Here is an 18,207-nt window from a genome sequence, read left to right on the forward strand (position 1 = left end):
TGCCATGACTTCCGGACGGTGTTTTGCTTCCACATCACCCTTGGTCACTGCCTCCTCCTCCTCCCACTTCTTCTGCCTTCCCCTTGGTGACTCTCAGATGAGTTGTATGCTCAGAAACTCAAGTACAAGGCCATCAGCGAGGAGCTGGATCACGCTCTCAACGACATGACTTCCATGTAATTGGCCTCTTGTTTCTGCCTGCCCCTCTGCCCCTGAGGCGCCTCGCTGCTGCAGCCTTGCAGGTTAAACTGGCTCACTCTTTAGTGCAGGGCTGGCCTCTCCACACGCCTGGTGCTGGCATGGCTGTGGTCTGATGGAAGCATCTAGGGTGGGGGGGAAACGTTTTAAATAAAAGTAAGCTTCCAGCCTTTAAAATCTTGGAGAGTTTGTTAAATGTCTCCTAATAATTTCCATGCCAGTTTCGTGGTTTCATCGAGCACAGGGCATTCCTAGTCAGCAATAGATTGGCTGGCAGCCAAATTCATAACACAATTATTGGCAATCAGCTGTGAGGTCCCCCAGCCACCCAGGGCAATTCTTTTTGCTGGGCAACTTACCAGACTCTCTTAACGAGAGGGAAATTCAATGGTCTTTGAGTTTTTTCTATCGCAATAAAGAGTGGGCAAGTTTCATGCTTGGATTGATGAATTTATCTGACATTCCTACAAGGCTCATTTTTACCTAAGTGTGTGTCCATCCTGCTTTCTCCCTACACCCTTTTGGGGGTGTTTCTCCTTCAAGTTCTCTTCTGTTGCAGCATTTCTAAAGTTCTGTTCCCAAATTTAGTAAGTTTTTATGGTTGCATTCCTAACCTCCACTACTAGGAGATGAACTCGGTTGAAATCAGTGGAATGTACTTCCTAGTAGACATACTTCAGGTTGGATAAACTATGCAACCTGCAGGCCACCTGCTTTTAAAAACAGCCACACACTTATTGGATCCTGCTTCTCACTATCATTTAGCTTCACTATTTTGTGCATTCCTGCTATGCAAGAGGTTCAGTGTAGTTAACAGACTTTGGTGCATGTTGCTTTAAGAGAAATAAGGGCTGAACAGGAGCACTCAGGGATCTTCAATGACACTTGGGAGATTCAGGACAGACATGCCTCTGAATACCAGTTGCTACAAATCACAAGTGGGGTGAGTTGCTGTGTTGCGCTGGGATCCTGCTTTGCAGATTTCCCATATTAGGCCTCTGGCTGGACACTAGGAGAACAGTGACATCTTCCCATTTTTTTCAGACTCTCAGATTATCAGAACATGGCAAGGAGTTTTAAAGTGAGAGATCAGGTGATCTTGGCTTCCTTCACCCCCCCCAAAAAAAATTCAGCTCAGGATGAGTTTGCAGTTTATTGCAGTCCATATATCTTATTTCTGTGGAGAGATCTTGGGGTCTTAGGATTGGTGTAATCCAGCGGCCAAAGGGAGCTGCTGCTTTCACACTCTGCCTGCTTCCCACTGATTGGGCATGGTCTAAAGATGGAATGCAGGTTTCTTTGAAATAATTATTCCTTCGTTAGGGAAAGGAAAAAAGGCATAGAAATTGCTTAAATAATGTACCAGCAGAGCTGAGTCTTAGAACACCCAAGTAGCCCATAAATAGTGGAAATTGCTGGGAGTTTGAGTCTGTGGGGTCGATTTGCTTTTTAATGTCTTAAGAAATGCTGAGCAGAAGTCAACTGTCCTGTACTGAGAACTCGTAACAAGAAATTAGCTAACTTATTTAAAAACAGCCAAAGGGGAAATCTCAACCTACTTCCCAAATTGCATGGCTAGCTTCTTTTAAATTTCTGCGTATTGACTGAACATTGCACACTAACACAATAACCTTCTTGGCTAGAGAAAGTAGAGATTTTTTTCCAGGTCCTGCCTGAGAGGGAATTTGGAAAAGGCAGGTGAGGAAGTTGGATATGCCTGGCTTGAAATAGCAGGTGTGTGGATGAGGGTCTTCCAGCCTTCTCCAACCTGGTCTGCCCCCTGCGGAGTTCGGCTCTAGCTCCCATTATTCCTGGCCATTGGCCATTCTGGCTGGGGCTGATGGGAGTCCAACACATCTGGAGAGCACCAGGTTGCTTTTGACTCAATGGTGTGTGCCAAGAGTTACTCTGAATCAAGCTGCAGAAATAGATGTATTTAACACCGTTTTTTGTATATGTTTTGAAAGTGAATATTAATTGTGAATATTAAAAAGAAATACCTGCCAAGAGTGCTTGTGGAGGCAATTGGCCTCTTCCCTCCAACGAACCCTGCACCCCTTACACTGACGGTCATTTTCTTTGTCACCCCAGTCACTCTAAAGTGTGTGGGGGGGTGCAATTAAGACGCCCATGAGCTCAAAGCCCCCTCCCTCCCAGGCTGATTTGCATAAATTTGTCATGATGAGCAAGGCATGTTCTGAGTGCAGTGTTTGGAGGTACTGAATAATGTTGGCTCTGGCAGCCCCCCACCCCACCCCAGTTTGGGAGGGCAGACAGCCCCAACTGTGAAATGTGTCATTACAGCAGGAGTAGCTTTCTGATCAAAGCCGGCTTTGTTTCTCTGACCTGTTGCCTCTCTCCTGTCTTGCTCCTCTCCCTTGCTTCCTTTTCCACACCATCCATGATGCCTTTTTTTTTTATTTCCTTTCTTTTATCTCTGTGCAGATAAATGTCTTTGCTTCACTCCTCCAAAGACACCTTCGTCACGCTGGACAACCCATCTTTTCCAAGCTGCTGGCTGTTTCTCAGTACACGGTCCTGTCCTTCTCGCCCAGTTTCCCTTTAACCTTTTCCTCCTAGCTCTCCCTTTGCTCGCAGGACGTGGGGTGAACACTGTCTCTTCCTCTCTCCTCCCTCTTCTGTGCCTTTTCGACTGTACAGAAACTGGCCAACCTTCAGTGTAAAATAAAAAAAGAATCCCACTGTGTAAGCTGTATCTCTTTTGCTATTTCTTTTATTTATTTCCATCATTTCAAGTATGAATAAAATAAAAAAATCTGCTTTCTCGCCATTAGGGATTTATTCTTACTTTCTATTTTAGTTTTATTTTTTGCCTCTTTCTTCCACTCTACCCTCCCCGCTCATCCCATTTCACAAACCTCCTGTCTTTAATCCAAGAATGCAGCATCCATAGTGTAACCCTCCCATTGTTGGGGTGGAAAGAGTGGGGGAAGGGTCTCCTTTACAAAGCCAGTTTCCTTTTTCTTCCTTGACTTCTCTCTCCCTCTTAGCCAGGTGAGACAATATAGGCTGGATTCTTAAGAACTATTTGTTTAAAGGTGTGGGCATTTGGAAGGCTGTCAGCTCAGAACTAAGCGTCTCTGCATATGGTGAAAGTCCACTAGCCAGGCTTCTGTGTGTGGACGCTCTCAGAACTGAGTGTTCTGAGAATCTCAGCTTCCACTTAAAAATAAACACGGTTCTAACCCTTATGATTCTGGAGGCGATCAAAGGGGAAGGTGGTAGAACCACATCCAGCAAAGGAAGATGAAAACCCAGATTGAGCAAAGAGCTGAGACTGAGAAGAGTGCTCTTTAATAGGCTCCCTCCTCTCTTCCCAGCTGGTCAGGTACAAAGTGTTCATTAGAAGGTTTTTGAACATATATTTTTCACATGTCACAGGCTGAACAATTCATATTGGTTTGGACCATCATGGATCAGTCTGTGGTTGGGGAATTGCCCAGTGTAGCTGTTGGCTGGCAACATTTGCCTACTGGTGAAGGTGTTGGCCAGTTGGTTGCCAGGGTGGTATTTGGCTTGCAAAATGGTTGTCTTCCTCTGAAGACCTAGGCAGGCAAGCAACTCCAAATCTGCAAGAGTGATCAAATGGAAATAAGTCATGATATGGACAGGACAATAACAAAATGTGACGATACGTACAATACAATAATTGTTTCATCTGTGAAAATTGGAAATGCTCCAGAATTAACTGGTGGCTAGCTGGCAAAATTTGGTTTTATTTGAATCTTCATCATAAGCCATCCATGCAATGTGAAGATAAATGAGGAAAGCATAATACTCATATGAGAAGAAACATTGCTAACATTGCAGTCCTGTTAATGTCTGCTTGGAACTAGACGCAGCTGAATTCAGTGTTGCTTACTCCCAAGTAAGTGGGTGCATGCCCACTTATTTGAGAGTAATCCCATTAAACAAACTTGTAACCAAATTCTGAATAGATATGTACAGTCGTGGCTTGGATCTCAAACGCCTTGGCTCCCGAATGATCGAAACCTGGAAGGAAGTGTTACAGTTTTCGAACGTTCTTTTGGAAGCCGAACATTCAACAGGACGTCCAATGGGGTGCAGGAGCTTCCTGCAGGCAATCATAAGCCGCACTTTGGTTTTTGAACGTTTTGGAAGCCGAATGGACTTCTAGAACAGATTCTGTTTGACTTCCAAATGTACAACTGTATATTGTGTTTCATGTCACCGGGCCAGTCTTATTTATTTATTTGTGACATTTACATATCATCAAGTAATGCACATCTTCTGAGATGCTTACAGTAGAAGTTTGCTAGCTGATGAAAACTTGCTTGAAGACCTGCATGCTTTCCCAGGGCCCCAGCTTAGAATAATAATAGATTCTACTGGCTATGGTGGGTAGAATTATACAGTGGTTTAATGTTTTAGGGACGCGGGTGGCGCTGTGGGTTAAACCACAGAACCTAGGATTTGCCAATCAGAAGGTCGGCAGTTCGAATCCCCACGATGGGGTGAGCTCCCGTTGCTCGGTCCCTGCTCCTGCCCGCCTAGCAGTTCGAAAGCACGTCAAAGTGCAAGTAGATAAATAGCTACCGCTCTGGCGGGAAGGTAAACAGTGTTTCTGTATGCTGCTCTGCTTTGCCAGACGCGGCTTAGTCATGCTGGCCACATGACCCAGAAGCTGTACACCGGCTCCCTCGGCCAATAAAGCAAGATGAGCGCCGCAACCCCAGAGTTGGCCACGACTGGACCTAACAGTCAGGGGTCCCTTTACCTTTAATGTTTTTAAATATGTATGTTATTTAAACTGTATTTTATTTGTTGTTGTTTTTTTGTAAGTGCTCTGATATTATTTAGAGGGAGAGTATGTGAGGGAAATTATGTATAGAAATAAATGTGTATAGCAGTAAGATAAAAATATGAATACAAATAAAGTATATCTAAAAGGCATTCTCACATAAGACTTGCACCCTCTAGATGTTTTGGAATACACCTCTATTAATCCCCAGCCAGCAGGGCAAGTTCTCGGGGCTGATGGGAGTTGTAGTTCAAAATATATGGAGAGCACCAAGTTTGGAAGGCTGCAACAGGCCTGCCCTTTCTATTAGCACCCCAACACTAAGCTGCTCATTGAGAGTCCCAACAACCAAAGCAAGAGAAATTGAGGCTGGTGGCTTCCTCCATAGCTATTGGAAATAACTGGTCCATTGGACCTTGATTTGAGCGAGCCACTTGGACACATATTTCACTCATGTACATGATACTTAACAGATGTATGATCTCACTGATACACGCCAAAGGACACAATGACTTGGCAAAGTTTCTTGTGAGAATTGATTCTGCTTCATAATACATGGATGGTTTCGTGGTAGCGCAAATTAATTTCATCAATGAAAATGGACATGTTACCAGTTTTGTTCTATTGTTATCATGACTTATTTCACTTCTGTGTCACACTTTTGGTACTAGGCTTCTATGTTTGTTTAGTTCGCTGGTTAACCATAAATGTGTTAACTGTTATTATTTTTATATACTGGTACTTGAAATATATTGAGAAAACAGTGTAGGGGCAAGCCTTAGCCTCTCCATGGTCATTTATGTATTTAGCTTGTTCATCGCCTTGTATCAAAATCTCAAAGCAACATGTTACGTAAAAGAATCGGGACATACAGTTCAATGCCAATAAATTACATATAACAATTACATTACAAATTACCAACAAATGACTTAAAGAAATATAAAAGGGCAGCTGAAGTACTGAAAGTCATCACAACAAACGTATCTCCCGGCAATATGATTCCTGTGGTCATATTCTGTCCAGTTTATTTACCCTCATTTGCAGGGCATGTTACAAAAATGCAGTCTCATAAACAGATGCATATCTTATGGGATATTTGAGGTTCTTCTAGGGATAAAAGGAGGCAGTGAAGAGCTGTCCAGAAACTTCTTTTTGAATGATGCATCCAAGACCCTGCCCTTTGTCTGGCCACTATAAAGAGACCATAAAGGGGTCTTTTCATACAAGCAGGAAAGCCTGTCTCACTTGGCTCTTGTCATAGAGGCTTCTGGGTGCTCTCTGTTCAACAATGGAGCCGCCATGGGGCAGTGGTTAGAGGGTTGGACTTTCAGGGGTCAGCAAACTTTCAGCAGGGGGCCGGTCCACTGTCCCTCAGACCTTGTGGGGGGCCAGACTATATTTTGAAAAAAGAATAATGAATTCCTATGCCCCACAAATAACCCAGAGATGCATTTTAAATAAAAGGACACATTTTACTCATGTAAAACGCGCTGATTCCTGGACTGTCCGTGGGCCAGATTTAGAAGGCAATTGGGCCGCATCCAGCCCCTGGGCCTTAGTTTGACCAGGGTTCAATTTGCTGCCTCTCAGCCTAACCTCACAGGGTTGCTGTGAGGATAAAATGGAAAGAGGGAGAACCCTGTACACCATTTCGAGCTCCTTGAAGAAGGTGGGAGAAATCAGTGGGAGAAAGTTCAGAGAAATGTGTCAGAGAAACGTTTGAAAAAGTTAGCCACAAATAAAGTCCGGCTGCAGCCTTTACATTGCCAGGGAAATGCCACAGCCTCCTAGGACATCAGGAAGCTGCTATAGGGCAAGGCTTCTGTTCAGGGCTCTGGAACAACTCAGAGGTGTGGAAAGCTGGGATGAATTACGGGGCGGAAGATTTTGGTTGGCCAGTGTGGGAAAGACTGTCTTCTGAATGGTGCCCCAAGCCTGATACTTGGCCATCTCCTGGCCTGCCACCCTTAATGGTGCTGCCGAGCCCCGGTGCATGCTATGCCACCGTCCCCCACTGCAGAAAGCAATGGTGGTTCTCCAATTTATGAACAGTCATCTTCTAACATGGTTATTGGCAGTGAGCGCATTGCCCACCTTTGAGAGTAGGCTTTTCTTCCTGGCTGGGATTCTGTCACGCCTGTAACAAGAACATGAGGGACCTCCAGCTGTTACTGGACTCCAGCTTCCATGTGTCCCAGCTAACTTGGCTAATGGTCAGGGCTGATGGGAGTTGTAGTCCAACAGCACCTGGGCTATCACTAACACTGGGACGTGTTTGAGCTTTTGAAGTCTGTGTTTTCATCTCAGGGTTGCTCAAAATTCGTGCACTTTTCCAATGTCTTTCTGGCTACTGAGCTGTCTGCATGGGGTGATTTTTCTGGTTAATTTTTTGGTCTGTCTCTAACCTTCTGTTCCTTCTGCCTCTTCCTCCTCCTTTTTTCTCCTGATTCGCTTGCTGACTTGCACAGACCACCTCTACCAGCAGCTTGAGCAAAACCGCCGTCTAACTAACGAACTAAAGTTGGCCCTGAACGAGGATTAAGCTTTAGTAGGAAACAACCCTTTCTAACAAATGTGCTTGTGATTCAGTTGATATTGAAATATGCAAGAGTCCTGTGCAAGTAAGAAATATTGCTTCGGTGATTGTTGGAGGTGAAACTGGCTTGACTTAGGGACATTTTAAAATTTCACCGATCAGTTGTGCTCTGTTTAGAACTTTTCCTTTATTGTTTGAAGGCCAGCTATACGCCTGGTGATAATTTCACAGAGAGGAAATCAAGCAGCCTTCCTCTTAGAGTGGAGTTTTTACTAGTAACACACAGAGGTGGGAGCAGAGAGAACTTGGAAACCTGAATCTTTTATTTAAAAGATCTCAAATCAAATATACTCCCAGCTGTTTATTTGGAATCTGAACCCCATAAGTTTGAGTCCCGGTAAAAACAGCTTTTGTTTATGGGTTAAACTACCCACCTAAAGAAGAGGCCGTTATTGAGAACCTCAGGTCAGTTTAAAGGTACGCTTGCATCATAACAAGGTCACTGTTACTGTTTGGTTGTATGTGGTCCTGCAGTTTCTGTGCTTATGTCAGCATCACTGAAGCGTGTTTAGTGGCTGTCCTACAAAGTGTGCATGTAACAAAACTAAGAACTGTTGTAAAACTCTTTCTTTCTTTTTCTTTCTTTTTCTTTTGCGGGGGGAGGTTGGAAGGCTGCTGTAAAAAATAAGTCAACTGGGGTTTTTTTCCATACAGTCAAACTGTTCCCCCCCTCCCAGCTTTCCTTTTCTGGTAGTTAAATATCAAATGGGTAGAACTGCTTCTGAAGTCTTGTCATCAGCATTTTTAAGAACATGTTTGCATTTCCTCCTGGACTTTCCCTGGAACTGGCTGCCTGACATTCTTTTGTACCTTTCTCTATTACTATTTTTTAAAGAAAAATGAGAAAGCTCATTGAATTACTCTGTGGCAGCCGTCGTGTGACATAAGGTTGATGGTTTTTTTGGTGGCACTAGGATTAAAACAAAAAACACTCCCCAAGTTGTAGCATAACTTACTCTGTTTAGTTCCCCACCACCACCTGGTTCTTTGGTGTTATGTTTGATATGATATGAGCCAGGTGTCTTTGTGCCAAAACAAGTCCCAGTTCTTGGCTGCTGCTTCCTTTGGTGATGGACCCAACAGATAACTCGCTTCTCATTTGGCAAAAGTGTTTTTGGGCTGCTGGCTGCTCTGAAGTGTGTTGCCTTTGTCACTGTTAATCCTAATACAGTATGTCGTGGTCATGCACCCTTCATGCTCATTTACAAATGATATTTGCCTGTGTACAATTAATATAAAACAATGACATTTTTTTCATAACTTGACTTTTCTAATCCAAAACAGAGAAAGTGGCACATGCCAAAGAAGAGAACCTCAATATGCATCAAATGCTGGATCAAACTTTACTGGAGCTAAACAACATGTGAAAACCACCATAGCTGCGGCCACACCACTGTCAGCTTTGTTTTGATTTATTTTTTCACCTGCTTGCCATGAAACCCTGAAATGTGTCTTTATTTTATTACTGTCCCCCCATGTTGCTATACTCACAGGTCCACTTGCTAAACCCCAGGCATGGAGTCAGGGAAAACAACATATATACACATATATGTATATGTATATGTATATGTATATGTATGGGGTTAGGCTCCATGTGGCTGTGAATCAGCTGTGCCATATTCCTGGCCCTAATGTTGCCTCCGTTTTGTAGAATTCAGTGCTGCAAATTGTGTGCAGCCTTTGCTGGGGGTGGGGGGGAGGGGGCAGGTGATGGCAGAAATGTTCTCTTCCACCTGTCCAGCCAACTTAGATATTAAACAAAGATTGATGTTAGAAACTCAGGAGAGGAACAAGGAGGGGCGTGTGTGTTTGACATTCCTTGAAACTAAAGGTACTTGTGTGGTCCTTTGAATGGTATTTCTTTAATCTCAGCGGTTTGTCCAGCTCAGTAATTTGATTTCTTTGGAGATGCCTAAAGCTGCAAAGGTCTGGCCTTTGCATTTGAGAACAAAACAGGCCTGTGGGCTCCATTTTAAACTATTTAATGCCTGAGTTGAAAACGTGCAATTTACAGCTCACTACAAATGGTTAGGCAGCATTTTGGTCTGCAAAAATTCATTCCATGGCAGCGTCTTAAGATCCGCTGCACTGGGGAACAAACCAAACATTTTTCATCAATGGATTCCAGTTGTTAACTCTGTTTTTGTCTGAAACTCAAGGGAATCAAATACATTTGGTATTTGCCACATGTTTGTTTGACACACTTTTTTTTAGCAGTTTTAAAAAAAACGTATCTGTATGTAAACATTGTATAATTGATAATAGAATAAAAGAACAAGCACTCTAGGACATTTTGTAAAAACATGCTGCCTTGTGATCTTTATTTTCCCATCTTACGGGTTTTGTGCATGCAGCTTTTCTGTGTGGTGATGGAAACAGGAGGAAGGGTGTCATCGTTCCAGCACTGGCAAGACGTAGGATGGAAAATGGGGGGTCCAGCAAACTTAATCCTCAACTTCAGATCCTTTTAAAGGTTCTGTCAAAAATTGGGGGGGGGGGAGGTATAATGCCTAAGTGAAAAGTAATTTGGGGGTGGTGGTGAGGAGTCTGTATGAAGCATGGATGAGTGCCATGGACCACAGTTCACATATTCACCACAATCCAGCAGCTTTTTAGTCTTGGAGAGGTGTCACCCATTGCATGCATGAGTCAAGGCAGATCTGGAGACCTTATGGTATGCTGCTAGCCCTCAGCAGTGAATTGGGGGTAGGGGAAGTAGAGAGCCTGACTTTCCCCTGGAGTAAAGGTGGATGCTGCTGAAACAAGTGTGTTAACAAGGGCAGGTGGAGAAACTAAAGGCTGTAAGTTGTGCAAAGGATTTGTGGTTCTCTAATAATAATAATTATTATTTATACCCTTCCCATCTGGCTGGGTTGCCCCAGCCACCCTATATGTTGCTGAACCAAAATTCTCTATCAACCCTGACCGTTGGCTGTGCTGCCTGGAGAATAATGGATGTTGGGAGTTGAGCAGCATCTGGAGGGTCACTGGTTCCTCATGGATGATGGAGGATTCCTAAAGACAGGCACTCACACTGTTGAGTTGCAATTCCGTGCGCACACATCACCCCAGAAAATGTCCTACCTCTGCACCCCTTGAAAATATTAGCTGTGTGTTTCCTTAGCTAGAAAAATGGTGGCATACAGCTAGAATTTCCAGGAAAGGGAGCAGGAACATTTTGTTAACTTTTAAGCCAAAGCACCTCAGCTTTCCATGGTGAATGTAGGCCTCTGCCTAAGGAGGCTGCTGCCATCCTGCTAGGAAGTGTGGGTGGTTTTTATTTTACTTTGGGCACTTCCTATCCTAAGCCTCTGCCGCCCCCCGAAACCCTACAACCCCACAACACTCTAAGGCAGCAGCTTGGCATCGAGCCCGAAGGAAATCCTTATTGGACTGGTGATCTGATCAGCAGCTCAGGAACAACATGAAGAGTTTCTTCTTCTTTTTTTAATGATATTTATTACTTTTCAAACAACTTCAACACAACACAACACTACAAGAAAAAAGAAAAAAGAACAATACAAATACAATACAAAAACACTACATACAAAACAAAAACAAACAAAAACAATTTAAAAACACCACAAACATTTTCAGTATCCTATCTTTCATTCGCTTATTTCCAACGACCTCCTCACACCTCCCTTTTTGTATTCCACTTCTATTTATTGTTTCAGCAATTCCTTTCCATCTTCCTCTGTTTTCTATCCTATAATTATCTTAACACATTCTTGCCTTATTTTTTCCTTTAATTTTCTATTAATCTATTTATACTTAATTCCTTATAACATTTCTACTAAAGCCATATAACTTCATTCCAACATTCTTCTAACATTCATTAATTTTACCATATTTCTATAAATAGTCTTTAAACTTTTTCCAGTCTTCTTCCCCCGACTCTTCTCCCTGGTCTCGGATCTTGCCAGTCATTTCTACCAATTCCATATAGTCTATCAACTTCATCTGCCATTGTCTAACCCTTCAGTGCTTTCAAGCAGCAACCATTCTCTCAGCCAGCAAAAGGCAGATGGATCACAACAAAGTTTAGGGTCTGGCAGGGCAGGTCCACCTCCTTCTTTGGTATCCGTCAATATCTTAAATTTTACTCGTGGCTTCCTGCCCTGCCAAACAAATCTAGAAACATCCCTCTGCCACCTCCTGGAACAATCCATCCCATCCACAGCAACCCTCATTCCCACCACAGCAACTCGACCCAACAATAACAGCTTCAGATTTGGCCATATTTCCAAATCCCCCTTCTCTTCAATCCAACTTCCTTCACAGTTGTCCTTGAATAAACTCACATTTCTGACGGTCATACTAACCCCCAAAAACCTCTCTTTCTCCACCGATGTTAGTCCTGTCTCCTCCTGGAACTCAGTCAAACTTTCCTTTTCCTCAAGTAGGGCTCTGATCCTCAAATTCATCTGTTTTTCTTTAAGTTCAGTCATAACAAATGTCAGCTTATGTTCATCAATTTGTCCTTGTATGGATGGAACTCTCTCCCTCTCCAGTTGAATTGCTTTAAATTCAGCAGCAAGGCTTTTCTCCTTAACTTCATCTGCAGTTTGCCGTATCAGAGTAGATTCCTGTATTAATTTCTGGATGGTTTCTGTATTAGTATTCACCTTTTGTCCCAGATTATTTAAACTTTCTGCCATTAAGTCTATTTTAATATTTGCAACGTTTACTTCCACATTCATCAAATCTGTTTTCTTGTGAAGCTGTTCCAGCAAATCGTTTATTTTCAATAATGCGACTGCTAAGGCCTCTTCTGTCGACATTTCGTCTATTTTTTCCTTTCCATTTGCCATAACACTTAAGAGACTCAAGGTCAATCCCAGAGTCTCACATTTCTTATCTTGCAGCTGGAAATTCCCCTAGCCCAGCTCCTATGGAACAACCAATTTCAAAAACTTCCACTAGGGGAAACAGTTTCTATTTGTATTAGTCAGTACTGTCCTCTTTTAAACAATGTTCCAATAATCCAAAGTTAGTTTGAGTTTTCAGTTACTTTTACTCCCCTTTAAAAGCAGCCGGGAACAGTAGAAACAATGTATTCTCTTATTTCGCTACCTGTCAATGAACATTCCAAAAGCCATCGATCCTGCTGGCAGCCCGTTTCCAGGGTCAGAGCAGCGGTATTTTAACTCTCTTAGCTCTCTCCTGGTACAGGCATATTCAGTCCACCACTTCCCCCCCCTCTTCTCCTGTCTCCAAAAAGGGGGGGCTTAGTTCTTTGCCGATGGAGATTTTAGTCGTTTTGCAAAAGGGTTTCCAAGACTTCAGCTTACAGACTTACTGCTTTAATTTATTTACAAAAGGGGGAGGCGGACTTCCTGTGTTGAACCTCCCCGTTTCGATGCCAAATTAAACGTTTAAAAATCCAATTCTCCCACTTCAGCTCTACTCACGGGTAGTTACTTTAGAGTCCAATTGTCCACAAGAAAAAGTCAGTGCTCTCCGGCAACAGCTATGCGGCTTCGCTCCGTGGAAAAAGCAGACGATTCAAAGCACCGCGCCGCTCACCCCACGTCACTCCGGATCCCCGAAACCGGGTTTCCCCGCGAGTAGGGGAGGCACAAAAGGTGCCCGCTGAATCCCACGTTCACAGGCTTCTCCCGCCTGTGATTTTTACGGGTCTCCGCCTTCGCCGTGGCGGTACAGACCCAAATTCCTACGGGGCAAGTTCCTCCCGATCAGAGGAACTCCCCCATTGCCAGAGGCACCAACCCGGAAGTCCCAACATGAAGAGTTTCTACGAAGCATATGACTTTCTATTCTATTGCATTCTTTGGGGAACATTCTGAAGAAGCCCTTTCACAGAGGAAACCTGTAAAACTTTCTTCCTGAATTCATTGCATGAAGCAAATATTGAAAGTCTTATGTTGCCAGAAGAGTTTAAAGTCAGAAGTATATCAACATGGGGCAGTTAATGACTGGAATCTGTAATCAGTGAGGCTGTCAGCTCTTTGGGCAGTTTGGAAAGAGAGCTCTGCTTTTGGAAAAAGGCTCTTTTCTTTCATTACTGGAAATGCTGGCATCATCATACTATTTTCTTATAGTAAGGAGTACAAGAGCAGGATTAAGAGTAGTCTACCCAGATCTGCCCCCCACCCCAGTGTTTTAGATGACACCTCCTGCCTGCCTATAATTCTTAAGTGCCAACACACATTCCATTTTTGTATCTCTGAACAGCAGAACTTTAAAGTTTTCTGTAACATGTTTCTACAGATCAGCCTGTTGCCCTTCAGATGTTTTGAACTTAAGTTCCTCAGCCCTGACCACTGGTCATGCTGCACGTGATGGGATTTTGATTTAATATTTATATTCCGCCTTTCCCACAACAAATGTTGATATCAAAGCGGCTCACAATAATCATAGCATTAAAAAACAACAAACAATGAAGGTAAAAAAGTATTGGAAAGTGATTTATAATGAACTGAAAAAAAATGTTTAAATTTATTCCCCCTCAAAAAAACAACAACACCTGGAGTGCTTTCTGTTGTGGATAACTCAGACTGAAATCCCCAGGTGTTAGAAAAGTTTATTTATGTACGCAACAACTGCAGCCCATGTTTCGTTAGCCCAAAAATGGAAAGTGAGTGAGCTCCCAACTAAAGAAGATTGGCAATTTAAGTTGACAGAAGATGCACAACTTGCAGATTTGACATATAGAATAAGAGAGCATGAAGAACATGCGTTTAAATAAGATTGGAAAATGTTTATTGAATATATGGAAAATAACTGTACAGCTGAAAACGCTGGCACCATTGAGATAAATTCAACAGAGTAAATAATTTTTCATAGATGTAATAGTGGAAAACCAATTGGAATAGTTATTGTAAAATATGCAGGGGTGTAAGATATGGGACGCGGGTGGCGCTGTGGTTAGCCTCAGCGCCTAGGGCTTGCCGATCGAAAGGTCGGCGGTTCGAATCCCCGCAGTGGGGTGCGCTCCCGTTGCTCGGTCCCAGCGCCTGCCAACCTAGCAGTTCGAAAGCACCCCCAGGTGCAAGTAGATAAATAGGGACCGCTTACTGGCGGGAAGGTAAACGGCGTTTCCATGTGCTGCGCTGGCTCGCCAGATGCAACTTTGTCACGCTGGCCACGTGACCCGGAAGTGTCTCCGAACAGCGCTGGCCCCTGGCCTCTTAAGTGAGATGGGCGCACAACCCCAGAGTCTGTCAAGACTGGCCCGTACGGGCAGGGGTACCTTTACCTTTACTAAGATATGCAAAATGAACCATGGAAAGAGAAGAAGGGAAGTCACTGGATATGTTAAAGTATGTAAAATGTTTATTTGAAATTGCAAAACAAAATTTAAAATAAAAATTACACACACACTGCAATCACTATATTATCAAACACTAACATAAAGCAACAACAGATAATAACAACAGATAATAACATAAAGCAACAACACACAATAACATAAAGCAACAATATAAAGTCATAGTAATTCAAAATATTACGAAGAGCTGCTGAGCACCATCCCTGTGCAGATGAGATCCTCTCTCTGGGAAGGGGCTTCTCGGGGCACCAGGCAGCATATTTCCAGGCATATCTGCCATATTTTTAAATCTTTACTACTTTTTTCACCTTGTACAGGTCCACAGCAGTTGGTGTAGGCTTTGCACAAGGGGCCTTCTCGATGGATTGTGTGCCTGTTATAGTGAGGGGGAAGTTGCCATTTGAAGTTTCGGTACCAAAAGCTATTGGACTGGAACTGGGACTTTCACAGACAGCTTAGGGACACAAAGAAGGGCAAAACTCCCAGGAGACCAAGCCAGCAGTACTAGTGGTCAGGGTTGATGAGAGTTGCAGGCCCAAAACATCCTGAACGTGCAACTTTGGCTACCTATGGCATAATGCAAATAGGGCAAAGGAAGAGTTATGCTTATTTCCATGCTGCTTGGAAACCTATCTCCCCAAAAAAGTCCGGAGCAAAGGCTGAGCCCAAGAAATCATTCCACCACAATTCAAATGGAAAGGACTATCAACACAATGCAGTCGCAGTGGCCTAGAGTGAAGGGAGACTTGTGGCCACAGGCGCATTTTGGGAGGGATCACAACGAGGTGCCCCCACGACAGGATCCCTCATTGAGGGAAGCATCACCCAGCTTTCAGGGTTGGAAGGGCAGCAGGGCTGGCATCCGGCAGGTGAGTGCACTTCCCCACCTGGCTGACTGGAAGAGTGTGCGCCTCCCCTGCTGCGTCCTGCTCATTTCTTCCCTGCGCTGGGAGAGCGACATGAGGATGCAAGAGGCAGGCGCACTTCCAATCAGTCCAATCCGGTTGAGAAGGGCATGCGCCTCTCCATCGGCGTCTTCCTCATGGTGCCCTCCAAGCCCTGGGCACTGGGAAGCCAGGCTCCGCCGCTGTGCATTCAATACTGTTGCTGTAAGTAATCTGCCAAAGTAAAATGCTCTTAAGTGAATCCAGACTTTCTCTGTGTTGGATATGAATTTGGCATTTGATAAATGACTCTGTTTTATTGGGAAAATAGTAATGAGAATTAAAACAACAAATGCTGAAATGAATCCCACCTGGTCTGCATTTGATTGCACATCTGAAAGTGGTTTGGTCTGGCTTGGAGCCCAGCTCCATAGTTCAAAACATCACTGGACACGGGGAAGGATGCAAGAATTTGTTAGTCTATATTTCCTGGATTCTGCACTACTTTATGGTACAGGATAAACTGTTAATAGCCAAAATAATTTGCTCCTATCCTTGGTTTTCATCATTGCTCCACCTACTTGCCCACAGTGTGGGCTTATTTCAGTTGCTGATTTTTAGACTTTAAAAGTACTGTAATGGGTATGATCCACCAGGATGTCCCCCCCCCCCTTCATTTCAATGGAGCTTGTGCAAAAAAGCATTCCAGTGAACAAAGTCCAAGATGGAGACAGATCTGGACATTTTGGAGCAAGCCTGAGGCAGAAAATCCAAATGGTGGTTAGTATATAATGATAAATTTAAAAATGAACACTTAGCTGCTTTTTAATAGTATTCCAAAATCAACTGAGGTAGGTTGTCTCGCTCTGCCTAATGGTAAGTGAAGCTTGTCAGGCAGCAGGAAGAAAATGTGTACATACTCCGTTCTCCCAGCGTCTAGACATTGTTGGATGACAACTTCTATAACGGCTGACCTGCTGTCTAATGAGACTTGGAGCTTAACAGCAACTGGAGGGCCACAAGCTCCCCTTCCCTGATTTAAATTGCTATTTAATTATGGCTTAATAATAGCTGTCACCCTCCAACATTTCTCAAATGAAAATAGAGACATCCTACCCTACCCTCCGTAGGGACGCGGGTGGCGTTGTGGGTTAAACCACAGAGCTTAGGACTTGCCAATCAGAAGGTCGGCGGTTCAGATCCCCATGACGGGGTGAGCTCCTGTTGCTCGGTCCCTGCTCCTGCCAACCTAGCAGTTCGAAAGCATGTCAAAGTGCAAGTAGATAAATAGGTACCGCTCTGGCGGGAAGGTAAACAGCGTTTCCGTGCGCCGCTCTGGTTCGTCAGAAGCGACTTAGTCATGCTGGCCACATGACCCAGAAGCTGTATGCCGGCTCCCTCGGCCAATAGAGCGAGATGAGCACCGCAACCCCAGAGTCGGTCACGACTGGACCTAATGGTCAGGGGTCTCTTTACCTTTACCTTTACCTTTACCCTACCCTCCAATGAAAATAGGGATGTCCTAAGGAAAAGCAGGACATTCCAGGATCAAATCAGAAACCGGTACGGCTTCTGTAAATCCGGGACTGTCCCTGGAAAATAGGGACACTTGGAGGGTCTGAGCCGAACCTGCTTTCCGAGGTTGTGAGAGTAAAAGGTGGATGAAGAATTGATTGATTGAATTCATATTCCATAGGACCAACCACACCTACATTTGGGAAGTGGGGGAAGCATTCTGTAACGTTCTAAAAAGTTTCAGTTAAAAATAGTTACAAATAAAAATCAGACATGATTTCAAAACATTAATCCAACAAGATTTTTAAACATTAACCAAACAATAAGCCTGGGTGCCGCCTTCAGCTCATTGGAGGGTAGGTGGGATAAAAATATATGATACGATACGATAATCTTTATTGTCATTATCCCATACAGAACAAGGAAATTGAAAAATCTACACCAGACATTCTAAACAACAAGACAACAAGCCTGCTATCCCAGCTATCCCAACCTGGTTAACCCCCTAAAAACTCTGATACCCCATAATTAAATACAATATACTTCCACAGAGACTACCTTACACTGCGTTTAAAATCCAAATCGCATTTGGATAAAAACCTTAATAAATCTAAACGCTGGATAAATCTAAAACGTTGGATAATTCTAAATGTAATAGATGAATGGGACTGCACACTCAGGAGATATGTTGAGTATACTAAGCAGGAAAGGAAGGAAGGAAGGGAGGGAGAGAGAGAGAGAGAGAGAGAGAGAGAGAGAGAGAAGGAAGGAAGGACGGAAGGAAGAAAGGAAGAAAGAAAGAAAGAAAGAAAGAAAGAAAGAAAGAAAGAAAGAAAGAAAGAAAGAAAGAACTGATGAATACAGAAGGGAGGGCTGGCTGTTTGGCACAGTGAGAATCCAATGGGACTCTCCGCAGGGATAAAACAAGCCCCTGCAA

At 43.6% G+C, this 18,207-nt stretch overlaps 1 protein-coding gene across 26 annotated transcripts in view; it reads left to right on the top strand.

Annotated features, from left to right (window-relative positions):
• The window catches only part of TPM1 (tropomyosin 1), a 32,831-nt gene extending 22,950 nt beyond the window's left edge, over positions 1 to 9,881 (top strand). For 7 of the 26 annotated variants that reach the window (XM_053365951.1, XM_053365950.1, XM_053365966.1 and 4 more), the window contains one exon: positions 8,862 to 9,881. In XM_053365951.1, coding sequence (XP_053221926.1) covers positions 8,862 to 8,944 — 83 coding nt within the window. In that variant the 3' untranslated portion in view covers positions 8,945 to 9,881. Of the gene's footprint in view, positions 1 to 97; positions 181 to 2,643; positions 2,990 to 7,449; positions 7,530 to 8,861 lie in introns of those variants that run through there. The other 19 variants (XM_053365958.1, XM_053365957.1, XM_053365956.1 and 16 more) reach the window with 4 other exon arrangements.
• Positions 9,882 to 18,207: the final 8,326 nt, after the last annotated feature.

The sequence above is a fragment of the Podarcis raffonei genome, chromosome 14, assembly GCF_027172205.1.
Source record: "Podarcis raffonei isolate rPodRaf1 chromosome 14, rPodRaf1.pri, whole genome shotgun sequence".
NCBI lineage: Eukaryota > Metazoa > Chordata > Lepidosauria > Squamata > Lacertidae > Podarcis > Podarcis raffonei.